General features: G+C 39.9%; 1 protein-coding gene across 7 annotated transcripts in view; it reads left to right on the forward strand.

The window, feature by feature from the left end:
* NFU1 (NFU1 iron-sulfur cluster scaffold) overlaps nucleotides 1-21,777 on the forward strand; it is a 42,234-nt gene extending 20,457 nt beyond the window's left edge. For 4 of the 7 annotated variants that reach the window (XM_032291876.1, XM_032291870.1, XM_032291875.1 and 1 more), the window contains 4 exons: nucleotides 1,592-1,706; nucleotides 10,866-10,926; nucleotides 17,865-18,039; nucleotides 21,611-21,777. In XM_032291876.1, the coding sequence (XP_032147767.1) occupies nucleotides 1,646-1,706; nucleotides 10,866-10,926; nucleotides 17,865-18,039; nucleotides 21,611-21,655 (342 nt within the window). In that variant the 5' untranslated portion in view covers nucleotides 1,592-1,645 and the 3' untranslated portion in view covers nucleotides 21,656-21,777. The remainder of the gene's footprint in view (nucleotides 1-1,591; nucleotides 1,707-10,865; nucleotides 10,927-17,864; nucleotides 18,040-21,610) is intronic. The other 3 variants (XM_032291874.1, XM_032291873.1, XM_032291872.1) reach the window with 1 other exon arrangement.
* The last annotated feature ends 5,355 nt before the right edge of the window (nucleotides 21,778-27,132 follow it).

Genomic DNA, 27,132 nt, shown 5'->3' on the forward strand with positions numbered 1-27,132 from the left:
ACTTTGGGAGACTGAGGTAGTAGGATCACTTGAGGCCAGGAATTCGATATCAACCTGCGAAGCATAGTGAGATACCATCTGTATTTAAAAAAATAATAAAAATAAAAATAAAAATGATTATCCAGGCTTGGTGGTACATGCCTGTAGTCTTAGCTACTCAGGAGGCTGGGGTGGGAGGATCATTTTACCCTCAGAGGTCTAGGCTGCAGTGAGCTATTATTGTGCCACTGTATTCCAGCCTGGGTGATAGAACCAGACCCTGTCTCTAAAAAATTTTTTTTTAACTTAAAAAGTTAAAAAATAAAATTAAAAACTGAAAAACTAGAACAAAACGTGTTGCCTTTCTCTTTGTAGATATTAGCACTATTTAGGTATTTAATAATTTCATCTTTTTATTTATGGAAACAACTAGTTGGCCAGGTATACTGGTGAAACAGTTTCGGAATCCTTCTTTAGGAGACCAGTCTTCTTGACAGTCCACAGGTCCTCCAGCAGAATAACATTGATTCTACAGTTATATCATTGAATTTCTTTTTTTTGTTTGTTCATTTCTTTTTTTGGGGGGAGACACAGTTTTGCTCTTCTCACCCAGGCTGGAATGCAGTGGCACGATCTCAGCTCACTGCAACCTCCACCTCCCATGTTCAAGCGATTCTTCCTCAGTCTCCCAAGTAACTGGAATCACAAGCCTGCACCACCACGCCTAGCTAATTTTTGTATTATTAGTAGAGACAGGGTTTCACCATGTTGGCCAGGTTCTTCTCGAACTGCTAACCTCAGATGATCCACCTGCTTTGGCTTCCCAAAGTGCTGGAATTACAGGTGTGAGCCACCATGCCTGGCCGAATTTCTTTCATACCCTTTAAGTAATATAGGTAAGTAAATTTTTTGTACAGTTGTAGGCTGTCCTGTATACTTGATCAAGCAGTTACATCCTATTTTTTTTTAAAGAATGGGAATCTCTTTATCATCCTCTTAACAGACAGAAAATCCATTTAATATTTTGTCTTCACATCACAAAAAAAGTCTTTTAATCATTTAAATCATCCCCTATACATAGTACATACAACACAATGAAAGTTTGATAAGTGAATAAATTAATGAATGAAAGGAGGATGTTTAAGATTTTATCTTCTAAAAGTCATTTAAACAGCACCCTTTAAGATGTGGAGCTAATATGTATTCTTCAGAAATGGTTGCCATTGCATAGGTATAGTATGTATATAGGAAAAGATATTTTTTTCTTTATTTTTTCTTCTTTTCCCTTTCCCTTTTCCCTTCTCCATCACTTTGCCTGCCTGCTTGCCTTCCTTCCTCCTTTCCTTTTTTCTGCTTCTTTTCTCTTTTTTTCTTTCTTCCTTTCCAATTATATATTATTTTTAAAAATATAAAAAGAGATGAAGTCTCACTATGTTGCCAAGGCTAGTCTTGAACTCCTGGACTCGAGCAATCCTCTTGCTTCAGCTTTGGGATTACAGGCATGAGCTATCACACCTGGCCAGGAAAAGATTCTTAAGAGGTATAAGGTAGTGTTCTGTATTGGTCTTTGCCCTTGCCTGAAAATATAGCATTTTCCTTTAAATGTTTATAGGAAAATGAAGAATTAGACTGGAATTTACTGAAACCAGATATTTATGCAACAATTATGGACTTCTTTGCATCTGGCTTACCGCTAGTTACTGAGGAAACACCTTCAGGAGAAGCAGGTAACATGTTGTATTGAGTAATTAATATCTGTCTTTTTTTTTAGACTTTTCTTTTTTCACATTTACCTTTATTTCAGAAGTCATATGAATATAGATGTCTATCATTTAATAGGTTTAGCTCTGGGAATTTATATATCATTTTGAAAACTTGTATATAAATTGGCATTATTATATAAAACCAGAATTTTCAATTATAAAAATTTTCAAACATGCAGAAAATAATATCATGCTTACCAATATGCTCTTCACTCATATTTAACAAATGTTAATTAAGTTACAAAATGGGCTTTTAGGAAAAACAAAACAAATGCTATCTTTTGCCACAGTTGCTTTAGACTAATTTTAAATAAAATATTAAACATACAGTGTTAGATTCTAGAGCATAAATAAAAAAAGAAACAGCTAAAACCGCTACACCCTCATCCCATATCCCTTTCTACTTTCAGAGATATGTGTAAACTTGGTTTGTTTTTATACTTTTATTATACATGTAAGTCTCTGCAGGAAATAGATAGTATTAGTTTTTGTTCTTAAGTTTTAAATATCTTTTTTTTTTTTTTTTTTTTTAAGACAGACTCTCACTCTGTCACCCAGGCTGGAGTGCAGTGATGTGAGGTTGGCACACTGCAACCTCTGCCTCCCAGGTTCAAATGTTTCTCATGCCTCAGCCTCCCAAGTAGCTGAGATTACAGGCGTGCACCACCACACCCAGCTAATTTTTGTATTTTTAGTAGAGGTCAGATTTCATCATGTTTGCCGAGCTGGTTTTGAACTCCTGACCTCAGGTGATCTGCCTACCTAGACCTCTCAAAATGCTGGGATTACAGGCGTGAACCACTGTGCCCAACCTTAAATATCTTGTGTTGTACTGTAGCTTGCTTTTTTTACTAAGTATAATATTTTTAAAATATATCCGTTTCAAAAAATATAGTTCTAGTTTACTCATTTTACATGCTGGATAGTATTTCATTAGAGGAATAAGATATAGTTAATTTGTTCCTTTGTGTTCAAGTGAAGTTTTGTACTAATTTTTATTGTAAACATTGCTGTAGTGGGTATCCTTGTACAAGTTGGTTTGTGAATATGTGGAGAGCTTCTTTATTTGTTTATTTATTTATTTTATTTTTATTTATTTTTGAGACAGACTCACTCTGTTATCCAGGCTGGAGTGCAGTGGCACCATCTCAGCTCACTGGAACCTCTGTCTCCCAGGTTCAAGATTCCCCCTCATCCTCCTGAGTTGCTGGGATTACAGGTGTGCACCACTACGCCCAGCTAACTTTTGTATTTTTAGTAGAGACGGGGTTTTGCCATGTTGGCCAGGCTGGTCTCGAACTCCTGACCTCAAGTGATCCACCCCCCGCTTGGCCTTCCAAAGTTTTGGAATTACAGGTGCAGGCGTGAGCCATTGTGCCTGGCCAAGAGCTTCTTTAGACAATGTTCCTAGATGTGGAATTGCTATATCATAAGTTGATCTAATTAAATGTACATTAGCAGTATATTGTAAGAATTTCAACTTTCTTACATGTTTGTCATCATTTAGTGTCTCTTATTATTTTTTTCAACCCAGTATGTTGGGTATAAAATGGTATCTTTTTTTTTTTTTTTGAGATGGAGTTTTGCTCTTGTCCCAGGCTGGAGGGTAATGGTGAGATCTTGGCTCACCGCAACCTCTGTCTCCCGGGTTCAAGCCATTCTCCTGCCTCAGCCTCTCAAGTAGCTGGGATTACAGGTGCCCGCCAATACACCCAGCTAAGTTTTGTATTTTCAGTAGAGATGGGGTTTCACCGTGTTGACCAGGCTGGTCTCAAACTCCTGACCTCATGATCCACCAGCCTTGGCCTCCCAAAGTGTTGGGATTATAAGCGTGAGCCACCATGCCTGGCTGGTATCTTGTTTTAATTGCATTTCCTTGATTAATAGTGAGTGTGAAGAGTTTCATATGTTTATTGGCCATTTACTTTTCTTGTCAGTAAATTTTCTATTTATATCTTTTCCACTTAAAAAAACAATTCAGTCATGTGTCTTTTTTTTTTTTTTTTTTTTGAGACAGTGACCTGCTCTATCACCCAAGCTGGAGTGCAGTGGCATGATCATTGTTCACTACAGCCTCTGCTTCCCAGGCTAAAGCAATCCTCCTGCCTCTATCTTCCAAGTAGCTGGGACTATAGGTACCTGCCACCATGACTGGTTAATGTCTTTTTTTTTTAAAGTTTTTTGTAGAAGCCAGGCATGATGGCTCACGCCTGTCATCCCAGCACTTTGGAAAGTCAAGGCAGGGTGAGGAGTCATGAGATCAAGAGATTGAGACCATCCTGGCCAACATGATAAAACCCTGTCTCTACTAAAAATACAAAAATTAGTTGGGCATTGTAGTACATGCCTGTAGTCCCAGCTGCTCGGGAGGCTGAGGCAGGAAAATCGCTTGAACCCAGGAGGCGGAGGTTGCAGTAAACCCAGACCAGATTGTGCCACTGCACTCCAACCTGGTAACAGAGTGAGGCGCTGTCTCAAAAAAAAAAAATTTTTTTTTTTGTAGAGATGAGATCTTGTTATGTTGCCCAGGCTGGTCTCAAATTCCTGGCCTCAAGTGATCCTCCTGCCTCAGCCTCTCAAAGTATTGAGATTATAAGCATGAAGCACCACCACCTGGCCCATATATTTATTTAAGCATGTTTTAAAAAAATATTCTGGGCTGGACACCATGCTCCACACCTGTGATCCCAGCACTTAGGGAGGTCAAGGCGGCAGATTGTGTGAGCTCAGAAATTTGAGACTAGCCTGGGCAATATGGCAAAACCCTGTCTCTATAAACAAATACAAAAATTAGCTGGGCATGGTGATGTGTGCCCGTAGTCCCACCTACTTGACAATCTGAGGTGGGAGGATTGCTTGAGCCCACGAGGTTGAGGCTGCAGTGTGCCATGTTCACGCCACTACACTCCATCTCGGGTGATAGAACTAGACCACGTCTCTTAAAAAAAAAAAAAATCTCATTTTCTCTGTATACATATAAACTGAATATTAATTCTTCCTTAGGTATATTCTTAGCAAATGATAACTCCCTAACTGTGACTAAACTTTTTACTTTGTTTATGATGTCTTTTGTCGTACAGAAGATTTCCATTTTAATGTAGTCACTTTTGTTCATCTTTTTCCTTTGTGGCTTGTGCCTTTTGTACCTTGTTTTAGTAAGTTATTTAGTGTGAAACCCTTGGAAAAGTAACTATACATGAAGTTCAATAAGTATTTGCTGATACCGCTATATTTGTTGTTGATGAAATTTTTCCTTTCTTTAGTATCACGAAGGTATTGTCATGTGTATATGTGTATATGTATTTTTGTTTAAGTTTTATTTTTTACACTTACATATTTAATCACTGTGGGATTTGTTTTTCTATATAAAGTATAACAATTTTATCTTTGTCTACGTAGGTAATCAATTATCCCAGTCTGTTCTTTCCTCATTAATTTATAATGTTATACATGGGTCTTTTTCTAAGATGGTTTTTGTTCGTGTGGTCTTTTTGCTCCCCTTCCTATTTCAGTAACATATATGATTTTAATTACAGTAGCTCTGTAACAATTAGTATAGTATATGATCATATCTGGAAGAAACAGTTCCTCAAAAAAACTTTCTGGTGGTCTGATCGCTTTATTCTTCTTTGTAAATTTAATGATTATCTTGTAAAGTCTCCGAAAAACCCTTTCAAGAGTTTGGTTGAAATTGCATTAAATTTATAGATTAAATTTGGGAGAATTAACATTTCTTCAACATTCAAAATTTTCCCATTTACTTGAGACTTCTCATGTTATTTTCTTGATATGAGCTCATGTTAGTTCTAGGTACCATACAGGTTTTGCTGTCATAAATGGTTCTTATTTTGTTAGTAAGCACTTATTGCTGTATTTCAAGCACAATTCTAAGCACTTTACAAGTATAAACTCTCTTAATTCTTAAAATAACCTTATAAGATAGGAACCGTTACCACATTTCATACATGAGAAAGCTCAGGCACTGAAAGGTTGAGTGATTTGTTGAAGGTCACACAGGTAGTAAGTGGCAGAGATAGCTACGAACTTTGGGAAGTCTGGCTCCAGCGTTCATGCTCTTAACCACTACACCGTGTTGCCTGTATTTGTTTTTTCGGGGTTTTTTTGACAGAGTCTTGCATTGTTGTCCAGGCTAGAGTGTGATGGCGCAATCTCGGCTCACTGCAACCTCTGCCTCCCGGGTTTAAGCAATGCTCCTGCCTCAGCCTCTTGAGCAGCTGATTTTTGTATTTTTAGTGGAGATGTGGTTTTTGCCATGTTGGCCAGGCTGCTCTCGAACTTCTGACCTCAGGTGATCTGCCCGCCTTGGCCTGCCAAAGTGCTGAGATTACAGATGTGAGCCACCTCACTTGGCCCTGTATCTGTTTTAAAATAATGTTTTCTAATTTGGGGCGTTGGGTATAGGAATACTGTTGATTTCTGTATATTGATCTTATATGTGTCAGGGTTAATGCTCATTAGTTCTAATAGTTGATCAATGTTAATAAGCATTGACCACAAAAACTGAATGTTTATATATGCATACATATACATATATACTGCTGTAGTTTGGATGTTTGTCCCCTACAAATCTCATGTTGAAATTTGATCCCAGTATTGGAGGTGGAGCCTAATGGGAGGTGAGTGGGTCATGAATGCCCTCTGGAAGAGCTGGGAGTGTGAGGGGATGTGAGTAAGTTCTTACTCTATTAGTTCTTTTGAGAGCTGAGTGCTAAGAAGAGCCCCAGTAACCCATCTCCTTCCTGTCTCACCGTGTGATCTCTGCATGGGCCAGCTCCCCTTCTCCTTCTTCCATGAGGTGAAGCAGCTTGAGGCCCTCACCAGATGCCAAGTCAACTTTTCTAGACATCAGAATCAACCAAATTTTTTTTTCTTTATAAATTACCCAGACTCAGTCATTCCTTTGTAGCAACACTAAATAGACTATGACATACAGAAACATTTGTATAATTGTCTTTAGATGATACAGGTATACTTTTAGATATAGAATAAGAGTCTTAGACATGGGCACAAGGCAACAGGTATAAACATGTTCACTGAAAATTTTTTTTTTTTAAGATGGAGTCTTGCTCCCATTGTACAGGCTGGAATGCAGTGGCATGATCAGCTCCCTGCAACCTCTACCTCCCAGGTTCAAGAGATTCTCCTTCCTCAGCCTCCTGAGTAGCTAGGATTACAGGCCTATGCCACCATGCCCGGCTAAATTTTGTATTTTTTGTAGAGATGGGATTTTGCCATGTTGGCCAGGCTGGTCTCGAACTCCTGACCTCAGGTGATCCACCTGCCTCAGCCTCCCAAAAGGCTGGGATTATAGGCATGAGCCACCGTGCCTGGCCCACTGAAATATTTTTTAACTATACTGGCAGTTAAAAGGAATGAACTAGATTGGGAGATACCAACATGGACACATAAAAATGAAAATATTAAGTGAAAAAGGAAAATTCAAATGTGTGTACATTTATAAATGTATCATTTATGAAAATTTTTAGTACTACATGCTTGATTGATCTATATGTAAACCTTATGACTTTCTTAGAGTAATTTGACTATATCTACTAACATTAAAAATGCACAAGCTGGCCAGGCATAGTGGCTTATGCCTGTAATCCCAGTAATTTGGGAGGCTGAGGCTGGTGGATCACCTGACGTCAGGAGTTCGAGACCAGCCTGACCAATATGGCAAAACTACATCTCTGCTAAAAATACAAAAACTTAGCCATGTGTGATGGCAGATGCCTATAATCCTAACTACATAGGTGGCTGAGGTAGGAGAATTGCTTGAATTCAAGAGGCAGAGGTTACAGTGAGACAAGGTTACGCCATTGCAATCCAGCCTGGGCAAAAAAAGCAAACCTCTGTCTCAAAAAAAAAAAAAAAAAAAGAAGCACAAGCCTGTTTACTCAGATATCCCACCAGTAGGTATTTATCTCATAAATATAATTGCAAAAGTACATTGATGTGTGTGTGTGTGCGTGTGTGTGTGTGTGTATAAATAATTTTTTTTGAGACTGTGTGTGTGTGGGTATAAATAATTTTTTTTGAGACTGAGTTTCACTCTGTCACCCAGGGTGGAGTGCAATAGTGCGATTTCAGTTCACTGCGACCTCCACCTCCCAGGTTCAGTGATTCTTCTGCCTCAGCCTCCTGAGTAGCGGGATTATAGGCACCTGCCACCACACCCAGCTAATTTTTGTATTTTTAGTAGAGATGGGGTTTCACTATCTGTCCAGGCTGGTCTCAAACTCCTGATCTCAAGTGATCCTCCTACCTCAGCCTCCTAAAGTGCTGGGATTACAGGTGTGAGCCACTAAGCCCGGCCTTATGATGTATATTTATATAAGCAAGTATGTTTCAGGATTGTTAGAAATAGCAGCAAACTGTGTAAACAACTGAAATAATGAAGAAACTGGCCAAAGACAAATCTATATAAAAGTTACTGTGCACCTATTTTAAATATTGTGGCATATTTGTATATGCCAATGGGGAATGACCTTCAAGATATATTACATAGAAAAGAGCAAGATATAGAATAGTGTGTATAGTATAATCTCATTTATGTTAATTTATACATGTAAATGTAAACACCTGCTGGGAAGATATAAACTCATGACAGTGATTGTCTATGGAAGGGATGGTGGGGAAGTAGAATTTAGGCTTATTGAATTTTAGCTTTTGAGCTTTTTTCCCCCCAACAAATTTATTTATTTTTATTTGTTTTATTTTATTTTATTTTTTGAGGTGGAGTCTTACTCTTTTGCCCAGGCTGGAGTGCAGTGGTGCCATCTCAGCTCACTGCAGCCTCTGTCTCCTGGGTTCAAGCAATTCTCCTGCCACAGCCTCCCAAGTAGCTGAGATTACAGGCATGTGCCACCATGTCCAGCTAATTTTTATATTTTTAGTAGAGACAAGGTTTCTCTACTAAAAATGGTTTAGTAGAGACCATGTTGGCCAGGCTGGTCTCAAACTCTTGACCTCAGGTGAGCTGCCTGCCTTGGCCTCCCAAAGTGCTGGGATTATATGCGTGAGCCATCATGCCCTGCCCTTATGTGTGTTTTATTTGTCTTTTCTTTCTTTTTTTTTTTTTTTGAGACAGAGTCTTGCTCTGTCACCCAGGCTGGAGTACAGTGGCATGATCTTGGCTTACTGCAACCTCTGCATCTGGTTTCAAGTGATTCTCACGTCTCAGCCTCCCTAGTAGCTGGGATTACAGGCACCCACCACCATGCCTGGCTAATTTTTGTATTTTTTAGTAAAGACAGGGTTTCAGCATATTGGCCAGGCCAGTCTCGAACTCCTGACCTCAAGTGATGTGCCCACCTCAGCCTCCCAAAGTGCTGGGATTACAGGCATGAGCCATGTTTTATTTCTTTTCTTAAAAAACTCAAAGTTCAAATGCCCATTGATGATAGACTGGACAGGGAAAATGTGGCACATGTACACCATGGAATATTATGCAGCCATCAAAAATGGTGAGTTCGTGTCCTTTGTAGGGACATGGATGAACCTGGAAACCATCATTCTCAGAAAACTGACACAAGAACAGAAAAACACTGAATGTTCTCACTCATAGGTGGGTGTTGAACAATGAGAACACATAGACACAGGGAGGGGAGCACCACACACTGGAGTCTGTTGGGGGGAAATAGGGGAGGGACAGCAGGGGGCGGGGAGTTGGGGAGAGATAGTATAGGGAGAAATGCCAGATATAGGTGAAGGGGAGGAAGGCAGCAAATCACACTGCCACGTGTGTACCTATGCAACAATCTTGCATGTTCTTCACATGTACCCCAAAACCTAAAATGCAATTAAAACCTCAAAGTGAATATAATTTAATAGTCATTATTTGTGGGGTTGCCAGAATCTAGTGTATGTTATAATGTAATGTGAAATCTCTACATTTGTGGTTTTCTTAAAGGCTACCTTTTTGCTCAGAAGATTTGTAGAACATTTCAGAGTCGAGTCATGGCTCATGCTTGTAATCTCAGCACTTTGGGAGGCGGAGGCAGGAGGATCACTTGAGCCCAGGAGTTGAAGATCATCTTGGGCAACTGTATTAGTCCTGTCTCATGCTGCTAATAGAGACATACCCGAGACTGGGTAATTTATAAAGGAAAGAGGTTTAATTGACTCACAGTTCAGCATAGCTGGGGAGGCCTTAGGAAAGTTACGATCATGGCGGAAGGGGAAACATGTCCATATTCACATGGTGGCAGCAAAGAGAACTGCCAAGCGATAGGGAGAAAAGTCCCTTATAAAACCATCAGATCTTGTGAGGGCTCACTCACTATCACAAGAACAGCATGAGGGTAACCACACCCATGATTCGGTTACCTCCCACCAGCTCCCTCCCACAACACACAGGGATTATGGGAACTATAGTTCGAGACGAGATTTGACTGGGGACACAGCCAAACCATATCAGCAACATAGCAAGACCCCCATCTCTACAAAAAATTAAAAAAATTGCTGGGTGTGGTGTCTCACACCTGTGTTCCCAAACTACTTGGGAGGCTGAGGCAGGAGGACTGCTTGAGTCCAGGAGGTTGAGGCTGCAGTGAACTGTGATCATGCCACTGTACTCCAGACTGGGCAACAGAGTGAAACTCTGTCTCAAAAAGAAAAAAAAAAAGAACATTTCAGAAATTTCCAGAAGGCTTACATCTATATTTAGTATGGTTATCATTTTGAAAACCAGTCAATTAAGAAACTGAAGATGTAACTTACAAAGTAGGTGTGGCTTTTTGTCTCAAAGTTTCCATCAAAATTCCGTCTCTTTTCTCTAATACTTTCAATCCTTGAGAACAGAGAAAGTCTACAAATTTACTGGCTTAAAATTTCAAACCCTAATATCATTAGTATATCGAGATGTTTTAGTGTATTCGTCTTTATCATCAAATGTTGAGTTGATTGGTATTCCTTAATTTTTCCAGAGAATCAAATGAATAATTGTCTCTTCAGTTTCCCACAGTATATCTCCATACCAGGTTACATGTTCTATAGTTTTATTTAATGAATCATGTAATTAAAATCATTCTATTTTAATACTTGTATTTGCATGGCTATAAAATTTCTACTCTTGATGTTTTTATATGTAATTATTTCTAGGATCTGAAGAAGATGATGAAGTTGTGGCAATGATTAAGGAATTGTTAGATACTAGAATACGGTACGTGCTTCTCTTTCTACCCGAAATCAAGTGCTTTGGAGGCATTTTTCATTATAGCAATATAGTTTTAGTTGGCCATGAGATGAGAGTAGATTTTTTAAATAAGCACAAGTTAATATAAACCACAACAGGTAACCATGACAATTGAATTTAAAGCCTGTATCTTCTCTACATTTACTCAAAATTTTAAACCATCCAATATATTTAAACATATTCAATGAAGAAATGTATTCTTCACAGTCTCAATTTAGGTTTGATATTGTTATGATACCAAGTTTCTTAAAAAGAAAAAAAAAGACTTAATGTTTCAAAAGGTTGTAAAGACAGAATGAGTATTTATTTTCAGGATGTTGCCCATGAAGAATAAATTTAAATGAGTGGAGAACAGCAGGCTTCTACTTTTGCTTGTAGCAGAGCAACAGTCACGCTGAGAACTCCCAGAAAAGCTGGATAAAATACAATAAAAAGAATTTGTTTGAAGGCATTAAATAGCTGCCAGAGCAACTAAGATTTGAGGTGCCAAAATCCTGGAGAGAAGGGAAGCTCGCTGAGTTTTCCCTTCAGGCATATGCTGTTCCTTTCTATATAGCTAGAGTAGGAGAAACTGAGCAGAGGGCAGCTGCCAAGAATCAGAGAAACCATTGGGCCTTCAGAAAATTTGTTTAGATGGGAAGACAAAAATTAATATTCTGGGTTACCAGTGAAATCTTGATTTGAAGGACCAAGATCCTAGAGAGCAGGAAAGTTAAGAAAAGTAAGCCTATAGTTTTTTTTTGTTTTTTTTTTTTAAGATGGAGTCTCGCTCTGTCACCCAGGCTGGAGTGCAATGGCACAATCTTGGCTCACTGTAACCTCACCTCCTGTGTTCAAGCGATTCTCCTGCCTCAGCCTCCCGAGTAGCTGGGATTACAGGTGTGTGCCATCACATCCAGCTAATTTTTGTATTTTTTAGTAGAGACAGGGTTTCACCAGGTTGGCCAGGCTGGCCTCTAACTCCTGACCTCGTGATCTGCCCACCCTGGCCTCCTAAAGTGTTAGAATTACAGGCGTGAGCCACTGTGCCCAGCCAAGTAAACCTATAGTTAATAACAATGTATTGTATTCTTGAAAATTACAGCAGGGCATGGTGGTTTATGCCTGTAATCCCAGCACTTTGGGAGGCTGAGGATGGTGGATCACCTAAGGTCAGGAGTTCAAGACCAGCCTGCCCAACATGGTGAAACCCCATCTCTACCAAAAATACAAAAACTAGCCAGGTGTAATGACGGGCACCTATAATCCCAGCTACTTGGGAGACAAGGCAGGAGAATCACTTGAACACAGGAGGCAGTGGTTGCAGTGAGCCAAAATCGCACTGTTGCACTCCAGCCTGGGTCACAGCAAAACACCTTCTCAAAAAAAAAAATTGCTAAGATGGTAGCTACTAAGTGTTCTTGACACAAAAAATAAGTATGTGAGGTAATGTATATGTTAATTAGCTTGACGTAGCCATTCCACAGTGTATGAATATTTAAAAACATCATGTTGTACATGTGAATATATATGGTTCCTGTCAATTAGAATAATTAATTGGCTAGGTGGGGTGGCTCATGCCTGTAATCCCAGCACTCTGGGAGGCCACCAAGGGAAGTGGATCACTTGGGGTCAGGAGTTCGAAACCAGCCTGGCCAATATGGTAAAACTGTGTCTCTACTAAAAATACAAAAATTAGCCAGGCGTACCGAGTACCAGCTCGGCCAGAGAGACCCCCACCCAGGCGGCGCTGAAGGAAATGAGAGGCAGACACCTAGATAGAACAGCAAAGTGGGTCTGTGGGTGGGAGCAGGCAGCAGCCTTCCAAACCGAAAGCCTCAGGGGCTGACGGCATTCCAGGCTGAAGGCCTCCAGCAGATCCTGATCCACCTATTTATTCTCTCTGGACAGGTGATTATTATTAACAGACAGGCATTCTGTATTTTCTCATAACTCAAAGATATACCAAGTAGGCAGCTGTTGCCCACTTACCACTGATTACAGACAAACTAAAAGGTATTCTGCATGAGGGAGCCCTGGGGGCAGAGTCAGATATCTCAAAGAGTTGTTATAAGGGTGTATGATATTTATACATTGTCCTGCCACTTTGAAATGCCCCAAGTGGTTTTCCATTTGGAGTGGGGGGTGGCCAGGTTTTCCTTGCCACCATTCTTTCCAGCAAACAATATATTCTATCATACACTCAGCATTCATCAGCGTTCATAAACTTAATATTTCTTAACACAGGTGTGGTGGCACAACCCTATAATCCCAGCTATTTGGGAGACAGAGGCATGAGAATCACTTGAACCTGGGAGGTGGAGGTTGCAGTGAGCCAAGATTGTGTCACTGCACTCCAGAGTTAGACTCTGTCTCAAAAGAAGAAAAAAAATAGTAATAATTATTTTAAAATAAAGAAAAATAAGCCTAACACTCAGATTTTCTCCCATAAGGCACTTACTTATTTGTAGCTGTGTAAAAAAGGCTAAGAAGTTAAAAAAAAAAAAAAAAAAGTACTTGGAAGACAGAGCAGACTTTTGGCAGTTTTATGGTGCTAGGGTGGGGGACAAAAGTTAGAGTTTAGGCTCTGTCAAGGAGGTTGGGTCTTAAGAAACATCCAAGCTTGGCTAGGCTCAGTGGCTCATGCCTGTAATATGAGCATTTTGGGAGGCCAAAGTGGATGGATCACATTAAGGTCAGGAGTTTGAGACCAGCCTGGCCAACATGGTGAAACTCCATCTGTATGACAAATCCCAGCTACTCTGGCGGCTGAGGCAGGAGAATTGCTTGATCCAGAAGCAGAGGCAGAGGTTGCAGTGAGCCAAGGTCACACCATTGAATTCCAGCCTGGGTGACAGAAAGCCAGTGTCTCAAAAAAAAAAAAAAAAATCCAAGCTCTTGGTTAGGCTCTCCAGAGAACTATACTCTTAAAATGAAGACACATCAGAGGTAGACTAAGCTTACAAGACTGTAGGCCAGTATTAAGTCAGTTTAATTTCGAAGTAGATGAGCTATTGCCAGATGTAGGATGAATCCTTTTTTTTTTTTTGAGACAGAGTCTTGGTTTGTCGCCAGGTGCCAGGAGGAATGCAGTGGCACTATCTTGGCTCACTGCAACCTCTGCCTCCTTGGTTCAAGCAATTCTCCTGCCTCAGCCTCCCGAGTAGCTGGGACTACAGGTGCACACCACCACGCCCAGCTAATTTTTGTATTTTTTTTTAGTAGAGACGAGGCTTCACCATGTTGGCCAGGATGGTCTCGATCTCTTGACCTTGTGATCTGCCCACCTCAGTCTCCCAAGGTGCTGGGATTACAGGTGTGAGCCACTGCGCCTGGCCTTTTTTTAAAGTTGGAGACAGGGTCTTGCTTTGCTGCCCAGGCTGAAGTGCAGTGGCACGCTCATGGCTTATTGCATCCTCAGCTCCCCAGGTGTAAGTGATCCTCCCACCTTGGCCGTCTGAGTAGCTGGAACTACAGGTATGTGCCACCACGCCTAGCTAATTTTTGTATTTTTTTGTAGAGATGGGTTTTCCCCATGTTCCCCAGGGTTTTCTCAAACTCCTGTGCTCAGGTGATCCACCTGCCTCAGCCTCCCAAAGTGCTGGGATTATAGTGTTCATAATTCAGTCAGATATTGCTAGGCATATCTAGAAACTAAACCAAGATAAAATAAAACAGATTCATAGGAAACCTAGATATTGGATATTTTAAACACATGGTATTTAAAAAACTGTGATAAAAAAATAGCAAGATGAAGAATTTCATCAGAGAACTGGAATCTGTAAAAAAAGAATTAGTAACTCTGGAACTAAAATGATAATAACTGAACTTAAGAATTCATTAGATTAGGTTAACATTAGATTGGACATAGTTGAAGAGAAGATTAGCATACTGGAATTTAAGTCAGTAGAAAATACTCAGCTTGAAGCACAGGGAGATAATAGAATAGAAGGTATAGGAAAGAAGCATGAGAGGGTGGGCATGGTGCTCACACCTGTAATCTGGCATTTTGGGAGGCTGAGTCAGGGGGATTGCTTGAGCCCAGAAGTTAGAGACCACCCTGGCAACATAGTGAGACCCTGTCTCTACAAAAAATTAACCAATTAGGTGGGTGTGGTGGTGTGCACCTGTAGCCTTAGCTGCTCATGAGGCAGAAAGATTGCCCGAACCTGGGAGGTTGAGGCTGCAGTGAACTGTGATCACACCATTGTACCCTGGTCTAGGTGATAGAGGAAGACCCTGTCTCACCAAAATTTAAAAAAAAGTTTCAAGCCTATGGAGGGGAGAAATAGAATAAAAGGTACTTCATCAATCCAAAACATTGCAAAATAAGAAACAGTAAATGATAATATAAACCCAAAAGTATTGGTGTGTAAATGACAATATTTTGATGAACAAAAATAAGATTGTCAAATTGGATGTGAAAAAACAAAACCAACTATATACTGCTTAGAAGAGATATAGGGGCCAAGCATGTAGCCATATACTACTTAGAAGAGATATAGTGGCCAAGCATGGTGGCTCATGCCTGTAATCCTAACATTTTGGGAGGCTGAGGGGCAGATTGCTTGAGCCCAGGAGTTTGAGACCAGCCTAGGCAACATAGTGAGATGCCATCTCTACAACAAAAGAAAGAGCGAGAGAAAGAAAGAGAGGGAAGGAAGGGAGGGAAAGAGGAAGGGTGAAAGAAAAGGAAAGAGAAGAAAAGAAATAGAATATTTGTATGACCTTTGGGTAGGCAAATTTTTTTTTCAATGGACATAAGAAATCAGGTTAAAATCAAGGAAAATACATATAAATTGGGCTACAGTAAAATTGTGACTCTTTCTTCATTGGAAGATGCCATTGGCTGGGCACAGTGGCTTATGCGTGTAATTCCAGCCACTTAGGAGGCTGAGGTATAGGGGAGGCTCCCTTGAGCCTAGGAGTTTTACGTAGCAGTGAGCTGTGATCATGCCACTGTACCTCCAGCCTGCGTGGCAAAGTGAGACTGTTAAAAAAAAAAAGCCATTTACAGTGAAAAGGCAAAGCACAGATTAGAAGATATTTATGCATTTATATGACAGAATATATAAATAACTTGTACAAATTGGTAAGAAAAAGATAATCAGAGACTGGAGCAGATAATTCACAAAAGATAATCAAAAAGCAGCTGGGTGAGGTGGCTCACACCATAATCACAGCACTTTCGGAGGTTGAGGTGGGTGGATCACCTGAAGTCAGTAGTTCGAGATCAGCCTGGCCAACCTGGTGAAACTCCATCTCTACTAAAAATACAAAAAAATTAGCCAGCCATATAGGCGCATGCCTATAATCCCAGCTATCCAGGAGGCTGAGGTAGGAGAATCACCTGAAGGTTGTGGAGGTTGCAGTGAGCTGAGATCGTGCCACTACATTCCAACCTGGACAAGAGTGAGACTCTTTCTCAAAAAAAAAAGACAAGTAGCCACTAAACTTGAAAAAGTGCTTAACCTTATTAGTTATTATTAATAATCAAACCACAATTAAATATTAGTACAAATCCACTAAGAAAGTTAAAACTATTAAGACTGACAACACCAATTGTTGGTGAGGATGTGGAGCAACAGAAACTCTCATATACTGCTGGTGGGAATGTAAGTTTATGTAACTGGAAAACTATATGGCAGTATTTATTACATCTCAACATATTCATACTCTTCATTCAGCAATTTCACTTTCAGGTATATTTCCAGTAGTAATATATATGCATAACAAAAAACATTTCGAAGAATCTTTATGGCTGCACTGTTTGTAAAAGCCAAAACCTAGTAGTAACTTAAATGTCCATCAACAGTAGAATGGATAAATAAATTCTGGTATATTTACTTAATGGAATACTATGCAGCAATGTGAGTAAATGACCTAGTACTATATTCAGCAACATAGATGAATCTCACAAAGAGCACAAGAAGCCAGATACAAAAGAGTTATTCTATGTTATTTATAAATATAATTCATATTTGTAAATTATTTAGTTTAGGCAGAACTAATCAACGGTGATACGAATTAGGATAATGGCTGTGTTTTGTTGTGGGGAGTGATTGGAAGGAAGCCCAAAGGGGACTTTTGGAGTCTTGGTGTTGTTTCTTGGCTTGGGTGGTTTTAAATGTGTGTTCACTTTTGAAAATGTCGTGAACTGTACATACATGATTTTAAGCATTTTTCTTTATTAATGTTATATTTCAATGAAAAATTACTTGAAAATGAAGCCAGCATGTAACAGTCTCCCTCTCCCTTCACTCAAAAGAAGTGACTGAATATATCTTAGGTAATCACAATTATTAGGAAATTTGAAATCTTAAATGCTTTAAAATGTCATAGTTTTTATTTATTTAAATTAATTTATTTATTTGTAGAGATGGGGTTTCACTATGTTGGCCAGGATGGTCTAAATCTCTTGACCTTGTGATCCTCCCACCTCGGCCTCCCAAAGTGTTGGGATTACAGGTGTGAGCCACTGTGCCCGGCCCATAGTTTTTATTTAAAAAAATTTTTTTTAGAGACAGGGTCTCTCTGTGTCACCCAGGCTGGACTGCAGTGGCATGATAATAGCTCACTGAGCTTCCAACTCCTGGGCTTAAGCAACCCTCCTACCTTGGCCTCCCAAATTGCTGGGATTACAGGTGTGAGCCACCATTCCCAGCCTTGAAAAGATTATTGGTAAACAAGATCAAATGTGGTAAGTGGAGTAAATATTTGTATGAGTGAATTTTGGTATTTTATCTGAGAGTGAAAAAAAAGTTAAAATTATAAATAAAACTTAGCCACAGTTATTATTCTCTGTTTTAAAAGTAGCTCTTTGTGAATTTTACCATTATAACATGTAAGCTCTGAGCTGTATTAAGTTTTTTCAATGATAACTTGTATTTTAAAGAATAAGTAATAAATATTCTTTGACCTCACAGGCCAACTGTGCAGGAAGATGGAGGAGATGTAATCTACAAAGGCTTTGAAGATGGCATTGTACAGCTGAAACTCCAGGGTTCTTGTACCAGCTGCCCTAGTTCAATCATTACTCTGAAAAATGGAATTCAGAACATGCTACAGTTTTATATTCCAGAGGTAGAAGGCGTAGAACAGGTATGCCAATATTATATGACAGTGTAGATTTTTTTTTCTTTGTAGATATAAAGGCTGGAAATAGATGTTAAGGCAAGTATTTGAAAAGAAGTTCATGACGTAGCTTTTTATTCAAAGGATAGATTTTTGTGTTGCAATTTTTTGTTTTTGTTTTTTGAGATAGAGTCTCACTCTGTTGCCCAAGCTGGAGTGCAGTGGCAGGATCTCAGTTCACTGCAACCTCTGCCTCCCGGGTTCAAGCGATTCTCCTGCCTCAGCCTCCTGAGTAGCTGGGAGTACAACCGTGTGCCACTACACCCAGCTCATTTTTTGTATTTTTAGTAAAGACAGGGTTTCACTGTGTTAGCCAGGATGGTCTCGATTTCTGGACCTCGTGATCTGCCCACCTCAGCCTCCCAAAGTGCTGGGTACAGGTGTGAGCCCCTCTCCTGGCTCATTGTCTTGCAATTTTTATCAGACTTGAAATCTCTTATTATAGAAGTAACTTCAGTGTTATGAATACCTACTATGTGCAAGGCATTTTTACTAATATTACCTCATTTCAACTTCTAATAAACACAGTCCATTAAGTCATTCCCATTTGCACACAATACAGCAGAGACTTAGAGGGCATATTGCTGCTCTGAATGCACAAAAATTGTGAAAAAGGTTAAAACGTAACGCAATGTTTTATAGATGAGATTTAGAAATCTTTAGTGGAAGAACTCTACTACATCATATTTATTCACTTTGTTGTTGTTGTTGTTGTTGGTAGAGACATGGGTCTTGCTATATTGCCCAAGCCGGTCTTGAATTCCTGGCCTCAAGCAATTCTCCCAAAATGCTGGGATTAAGGATTAACACAACTGGCTTAATCTATGTATTCTTAAACATGCAAGCAAGAAGCCCATTAAGAAATCATAGTTCATCGCTATACTAAGTAGAATTCTAGAGCTTTATGTATGGCACAATATCAACATTTTTTTCTTGCCAACATACCTAAGGAATATAGCATAGCACCTTGTCATCAGTGATAGACTCTCACTGCAGTGATTCTTAACTAGAAGTCATGGCTTTATGGAGAGAGATTATCAAGGAGGGAAGAAGGGATGTATGGAAATTAGAAATTTTCAACCCACAGAACCTCAGGTAATTCTTTTTTTTTTTAGACAGAATCTTTCTCTGTTGCCCAGGCTGGAATGCAGTGATATGATCACCACTCACTGCAACCTCTGCCTCCCGGGTTCAAGCAATTCCCATGCCTCAGCCTCCTGAGCAGGTGGAATTACAGGCATGTGCCACCATTTTTTGTATTTTGTATTTTAGTAGAGACTGGGTTTCACTATGTTGCCCAGGCTGGTCTCGAACTCCTGAGCTCAGGCAATTTGCCCACCTCGGCCTCCCAGAGTGCTAGGATTACAGGCATGAGCCACCTCAGGTAATTCTGTGCCCTAGCCCCATTGGAAATCACTCATCCTTGGGTAGTATTAAAATTCATTGGTTTCACAGTGAGCAGGTCTATACAAACCTATCCCCAAAGTCTGAGGTTGCTGAGAGGCTGAAGAAAGAGGCTGACGAATCCAGTTGGTCAGAAAGAAACATTTAATATGGACTGAGGAACAGAAGCCATTTCTCTGGTGGTTGCAATGATGGATCCCCACGTTGTTACCCCATAGACTTAGGGTTTATATACCATAAGGAATGGGTATACATGCTTCAGAAGATATGTGTAGGACAATTAAAGTCAACCCCTCTGGAAAAGGCAAGAATGCTTATTTCCCTAACAGCATAAGCAAATTATAGGCTAAGTATGTGTTTAGGATAACACCAAGGTTGTTTTGACCTAAAGGCAGTATTAAGTAGAAGTCTTAGAGGCATTCCTAGAACTGATGTTAGTGAACATGGCAGATTAGCATTTAAGATGGAGTTGCCTTAGCCTCCACACCATCGTTTTTGTCCAATACATGCCATCTCCTCTTTGAAGTCTTTATCAGTCTCCCACTTGGAATTAAGTTCTTCTTTGACAGGTCCAAAGCTTCTGTTTTGGCTTTATGTTTATGCAACTTTCTGTATCTGTTTTAGCTTTATGTTATGTGGAAGTTCCCTAAGAGACTTGAAATCATATCCAAGTCTTTGTATTCCCCGGCAACAAGTAGCCCTGTGCCTTACGTCCTATACATGCTTTATTATTCCAAATTAAGGAACAATTCTGCCTAAAATATGAGTTGGTTGACAAAATTTTTTGGATTGAGTATTGTTAAAATTGGATGTAAAATATTAATTTTTTGGAAATAAATACCAATTTTTACTCAACTGAAAAGATATCCTATGAAAGAATTCTTTTTCTATTGATTGCCTCAGATCAGAGCCAGAATCTCTCTCTCTCTATATATATATTTTTTTTTTTGAGATGTAATTTCACTCTTGTTGCCCAGGCTGGAGTGCAATGGCGTGATCTCGGCTCACTGCAACCTCTGCCTCCCAGGTTCAAATGATTCTCCTGCCTCAGCCTCCTGAGTAACTGGGATAACAGGTGTGCGCTACCACGCCCAGCTAATTTTTGTATTTTTAGTAGAGATGTGGTTTCACCATGTTGACCAGGGTGCTCTCGAACTCCTGACTTCAGGTGATCCACCCACCTCGGCCATCCAAAGTCCTGGGATTACAGGTGTGAGTCACCACATCCAGCCTAGATTGATTGATTGATTCTTTCTTTCTCTCTTTCTCTCTCTCTCTCTTTCTTTCTTTTTCTTTCTTCTTTCTTTCTTTGAAACTCTTATTTTTGTTCCATTATCATTTATATGCCTTTAAAAAATTAGTTAGTTGACACTTTGGTGGATTGACTGAGGAACATTTTTATTCATTTGTCCAGGGTGGGGTGCCAAATTGGCCTTCAGATTATAAACTTGAATTGGCATCTAATTGTAGTAGGTGTGTTGAGGAGAAAAAACATTCTTAGGTTTATGTAACTTTTTCCTTCCCAACAGAGTAAGTCTGTTATCTTAGTAATACATTAACTCGTGGAAAGATAATAGCTGCGGTAACATTTTTCTGAGGTTTAAAATGATCTTTTTTCTGAATAAGACCATAATTAGTTCCTAATATGGGGTTTTTTGTTTTGTTTTGTTTTTTGTTTTTTTACTTTCTTTGGGGATTCATTTTAACAAAAATAAATATTTTTATAATAACAGTTTGGTATAGCTTCACAGAATATATTTAAGTAAATAAGATGGTTTTGAAAAAAAAAAAGACAAAAAGTCAATTACATTAGTCTTATGGCTAGAGAATACCAGTTAATTATTTATAGTCATTTCTGCCCACCTGAGACTCTGCTATGGGTAACCTCTTAGAGACAAGGAGAAGTGATCAGTGCTTTAATTAATTTCCAAATATTTAATTTGCTTTTATGTTTTTATGATACCAGGTTATGATTCAAACCTTGTTCTTTGGGACTGTTGATAGATTTATTCTTACTGGCTTGCCATGCATTGTTATAGAGTGTATCAGGTAAAAAAGTAATATAAAAATCAGGAAAATAGCAAAATCTAATCATTTTCTTAATTCTTAAGTTGTCTTTGTTTTTCGTTTTTAGGTTATGGATGATGAATCAGATGAAAAAGAAGCAAACTCACCTTAAAATAATCTGGATATTCTTTGGGTACAACAGTCAGACTTGTTGATAATATATACAAGTTTTTATTATTAATAGGCGGAGGAACTTAAAGATTAATAAAATATCTTCAGAGAATGATATATAAATATTGTGTGTTTGCTTTACCTCAGATGAGTTATTTATAACCTCTTGAATCATCTTCTGTACACGTGGATTTTATCCAAGGATATTTTTATTTTTGTTCCTCATTTCCCATGGCTCCTTCTTTACATATGTGTGAAGGAATTTAAAATACATTTCTTCTCATCTAATTTATTTACTTTTTTTACACAGGAAGAAACAGAATGCTATTAAAAATTATAAAATTACTTTTTGTGAAATATCTAAAACTATTTTTACTAAAGTTTTGTTGTTTTGTTGTTGTTGTTTGAGACAGTCTTCCTCTGTCGCCAGGTGCCAGGCTGGAGTGCAGTGGCACGATCTCAGCTCACTGCAGCTTGCACCTCCCCGGTTCAAGCAATACTCCTGTGTCAGCCTCCCGAGTAGCTGGGACTACAAGCACGCACCACAACGCCCAGCTAATTTTTGTATTTTAGTAGAGACGGGGTTTCACTACGTTGGCTAGGATGGTCTTAATCTCTTGACCTCATGATCCGCCTGCCTCGGCCTCCCAAAGTGCTGGGATTACAGGCATGAGCCACCGCGCCCAGCCTTTTACTGAAGTTTTTAGCTTAAGAAACAGCTAAGCAATTCTGTTTTAAAAATTGTAGCCCCCAATTAAGTAGCACAGAACTTCTTAAGACCAAAAAAGAAAAAAAAATGGCCTGGTGCAGTGGCTTACACCTGTAATCTCAGCACTTTACTAGGTAGGCAAGGCTGGTGGATCAGGAGGTCAGGAGTTTGAGACCAGCCTGACCAACATGGAGAAACCACATCTCTACTAAAAATACAAAAATTAGCTGGGCGTGGTGGCGCACATCTGTATTGCCAGCTACTCAGGGATTTCAGATCTCAGGCTGAAGCAGGAGAATCGCTTGAACCCAGGAGGTGGAGGTGGCAGTGAGCCAAGATTGAGCCACTCCAGCCTGGGTGACAGCAAGACTCCACCTCAAAATAAAAAAAAGTGAAAAACTCAAAAACTAATTCCAGAATCCGGACACAGTTTCTATTGGTTAAGACAGAGAATTAGAAAAACTGCCTCAGTATGCCCAGCCTTTACCTGATAAATCAGAATTGCTGAAGACAAGGTAAGAAGTTGCTTTGGTCCTTCCACCGGCTTCTGACTCAGAGATCCATAATCTGTACCATGCCAGAAATGTGCACCGTTGTCTTTCTACCATAGGGGTACTGCTTTTTCAGGTACCCAAAAGAGTGATTTAGCCTTCCCTCTTATTTTTCTATAGTAATTCAGAGACTGCAGTTAACAAAATACTGGGAAAGAAAAGATGGGAAAATAGTAGTGATACATTGCATCTCTGGAATTCTAGTCCCCCAAATTAAGGAGATTAAGATACTGATGGAAACAGGAAGAACTCTAGCAGTTGTGAGTGCTGGGAATTGAAGTTTTTACTTTTGTCCTTTGGTTCACTGAACCAGATAGTAGGGTTGGAGAATTCATTCCTTGAGATACCATGTGTGAATTTAATTTAGACGCTGGGAATTGCTCTATAAGCAAGGAAACTTAACCTGCCCTTTAGTTGAAGCTACAGGAAATTAACATTGTGGATAAGATGCAAGTAATGACAGATCTTGGATGTGGCCATGAAATAAGTGGCTGAATCAGGTGGAGGATTAGATTATTAGAAGAGAGGAAATTGGCCAGGCGCAATGGCTCATGCCTATAATCCCTGCACTTTGGGAGGCTGAGGCAGGCAGATCACTTGAGGTAAGGAGTTCGAGACCAGCCTGGCCAACAGTGAAACCCCATCTCTACTAAAAATACAAAAATTAGCCAGATGAGGTGGCGTGTGCCTGTAATCCCAGCTACTCAGGAGGCTAAGCCACAAAAATCCTTTGAACCTGGGAGGCGGAGCTTGCAGTGAGCTGCAATGGTGCCACTGCACTCCAGCCTGGGTGACGGAATGAGACTCTCAAAAAAAAAGAAAAAAGAAAAGAAAAAAGGAAATGATTCAATTGAGAGGCCAAAGTATTGGAAAGATTTTCCATAAAAGTGAACAGCCATGAAGAATAAGGAGGAAAGGGGTGGGAAGAATATTCTAGGCATAAAGAGCAGTGTAATCAGAATTATAAGTGTGAAATATATTTTGGAAGCTCAAGAAGCTAAGTATGGCTTGAGTATAAAGTGGAAATGGTGCACAAGCAGGCAGTGGTAGTATAGAGAGTGCCACAGAAACTCCTGGTTGCCTACCCTACACATACCCTTACTTCTTATTAAGGAAGGCCCTCTCAGTAGATCTCACCTCAGTCCCAGGGGATAAGTTAGGACTAGTTTAAACTGGTCACTTTAACTCCATTTTCTTTTCCAATCATTAGTCTGTGAGTAGCCATATGACCCAGCTCTGGCCAGTAAACTCAAAGAAAAAGTCTTTGGAGAACTCTGGAAATGTTGTCTTTCCTGGTTAAGAGAGTGTGTGTGTGAGTTAATCTCTGGAAAGAAGACTCATTTTCCTCCCATCTGTTCCTCTCCTTCTTGCTTGGTATACTGTGGAGTGTGATGTTCAAAGCAATGACAGTAAACTTGTAATCATGACTAAAAGATGGTCCACTGAGAATAGCAAAGAAAGGGAGGGAGCAGATCCTTGGCTGGGTGCGGTGGCTCACGCCTATAATCCCAATACTTTGGGAGGCCGAGGCGGGTAGATCACTTGAGGCCAAGAGTTTGAGACCAGCGATGCCACCATGGTGAAAACTCGTCTCTACTTAAAAACACAAAAATTAGCCTGGTGCAGTGGCACGTGCCTGTAGTTCCAACTACTAGGGAGGCTGAGGCTTGAGAATCACTTGAGCCTGGGAGGTGGAGGTGGCAGTGAGGCAAGATCACATCACCACTGCGCTCCACCCTGGGCGACAGAGCAAGACTCTGTCTCAGAAAAAAAAAGAAAGAAAGAAAGAAAGGGTCTGAATCCTTGATGCATTGTTGGCCTTTTGGCCAGGCTAGGAATTACCCACTTCGAGAGTTTATATGAAGTGAGATCAATGTTTTTCTTGTTTTAGCCACTGTTATCAGGTATTCTGTAACTTGGTAAACATAGAGGACTTGGCAAATGCTTTTGCTGATTTTTCATTTGTGGTATACTGTCTAATGTCAACCTTAAAATGAAAACAGTCTAGGGGTGGTGGCTCACACCTGTAATCCCAGCACTTTGGGAGGCCAAGGCCTGATCACCTGAGGTCAGGAGTTTAAGACCAGTCTGGCCAACATGGTGAAACCCTGTCTCTACTAAAAAAATGGAAAAAGTAGCCGGGCATAGTAGTGGGTTCCTGTAATCCCAGCTACTCAGGAGGCAGAGGCAGGAGAACCACTGGAACCTGGGAGGGAGGCGGTGGTTGTAGTGAGCCAAAATCACACCACTGCACTCCAGTCTCCGTGGCAGAGCAAGACTCCATGTCAAAAAACAAATTGACATGTACGTTTTAATTAATTGAACCACTATCCAAAGATTAATCAGGTAATAGTTTTTATTTTGGAATATTTATACTGAATTTCTCCCTATATAATCCCAAAGAAAGAATAATAATCACTATTAGTTGTGTTTAGCTAAAACAAAAATTGAAAAAAAAATCCCCAAAATGTATAAAACATATATTTTTTAACTTTTATTTTTAAAATAGAGATGGAGTCTTACTCTGTTCCCCAGGCTGGAGTTGCAGGTATACAATCATAGCTCAATGCAGCCTCAAACTCCTGGGCTCAAGCCATCTGCCTGCCTCAGCCTCCCAAGTAGCTAAGACCACAGGCATGCACAACCATGTCCAGCTTTTATAAAATATTTTTACATGAAATATTCTGAAAACACTTTGTAAATATAGGATTCTTCAATAAGTATGTGAAACTAAGATTATTGGTCAAGAGAAAGCCAGGCACATGGAGGATTTTTTTTTTCTTTTTTTTTTTTTTTGAGACAGGGTCTCTCTATTGCCCAGGCTGGAGTGCAGTGGCATGATTATGGCTCATTGCAGCCTTGACTTCCCAGGCTCAAGTGATTCTCCCACCTCAGCTCCCAAGTAGTTGGGACTATAGGTGCACATTACCACACCCAGCTAATTGTCTTTTTTTTTTGTAGAGATGGGTTTTACCATGTTGCTTAGGTGGATCTGCAACTCCTGGGCTCAAGTGATCCAACTGGCTCAGCCTCCCAAAGTGCTGAGATTATAGGCATGAGCCACCATGCCTGGGCTGAGGATTTTTCACTAAAATCCTCAAAATTAGGATGAAGCCCTATGCAGGATGACATATGGTCATATGAGAGCAACATATGATAAAAAATAGCGAATGTTCATTGAATATTCAATGTTCATTAATTCATTGAACATCCTTTGTCTTCAAGCCTGAGGTTTTCACATTATTCTAAGCACCTTACATTTATGGATCATTTAATCCTGTGAGATAGGTAACTATTGTCTCCCTGCACCCTCCTCCCTTTCTTTTTTTTGAGACAAAGTCTTGTTCTGTTGTCCAGGCTGGAGTGCAGTGGCACATCTCAGCTCACTGCAACCTCCTCCTCCCAGGTTCAAGCGATTCTTCTGCCTAAGCTTCCAGAGTAGCTGGAATTACAGGTGTGCACCACCACACCCGACTATTTTTGCATTTTTGGTAGAGACAGGATTCACCATATTGGCCAGGCTGGTCTCAAACTCCTCACCTCAAGTTATCTACCCTTCTTGTCCTCCCAAAGTGCTGGGATTACAGGTGTGAGCCACTGCGCCTGGCCTATTGTTCCCATTTTTATAAACTGGAAGATGTAGGCACAAGAAAAAGTACATTGTCCATTGCCATGCAACTTGAGTGGAAAAGCCAGGAACATGAACTCTGGCATTCTGGCTGTAAGCCATGTGCATATGATAGCTATACTATTCTGCCTTAAGGAAGTTGAGCCCATACCCCTCTTGAGTATTCCTACTTGAGGGAGGAGAGACACTTTCCTTGCTTGCACAGGTGCTTACTAGTGGGCAAGAGTCTAGAACCACAGTAGACAAAAGCAGTGGTATGTACATGTATGTCCATTTTTTATGCAGGAATATAAAGCTGGTTGCTCTCCAGTCCAGAGGAAATCTACATTCCTCTTAGGAAACTCCAGCGAGACACTCCATTTTGCTATATGAGTGTTATCTGTGATTATTCCCTAGGGGCTTACAGGATATACAGAAGCAACTTTTGCATCCCTTGAAAGAAACCCTAGAAAATAGTACTTTTTCTGTGTCCTTATATTTCAAGTGTTCTTTCAGTTCTAGGCAGCTCTCTGAATGGTCCACCCCTTATTGTGGCTCTGTTCACATTCTACAGGACAGAAATAGTAGGTTAAAGATAGGACCAGTTAATC

This window comes from Sapajus apella, unplaced genomic scaffold (genome assembly GCF_009761245.1).
Source record: "Sapajus apella isolate SASKATOON/1434 unplaced genomic scaffold, GSC_monkey_1.0 scaffold26, whole genome shotgun sequence".
Lineage (NCBI taxonomy): Eukaryota > Metazoa > Chordata > Mammalia > Primates > Cebidae > Sapajus > Sapajus apella.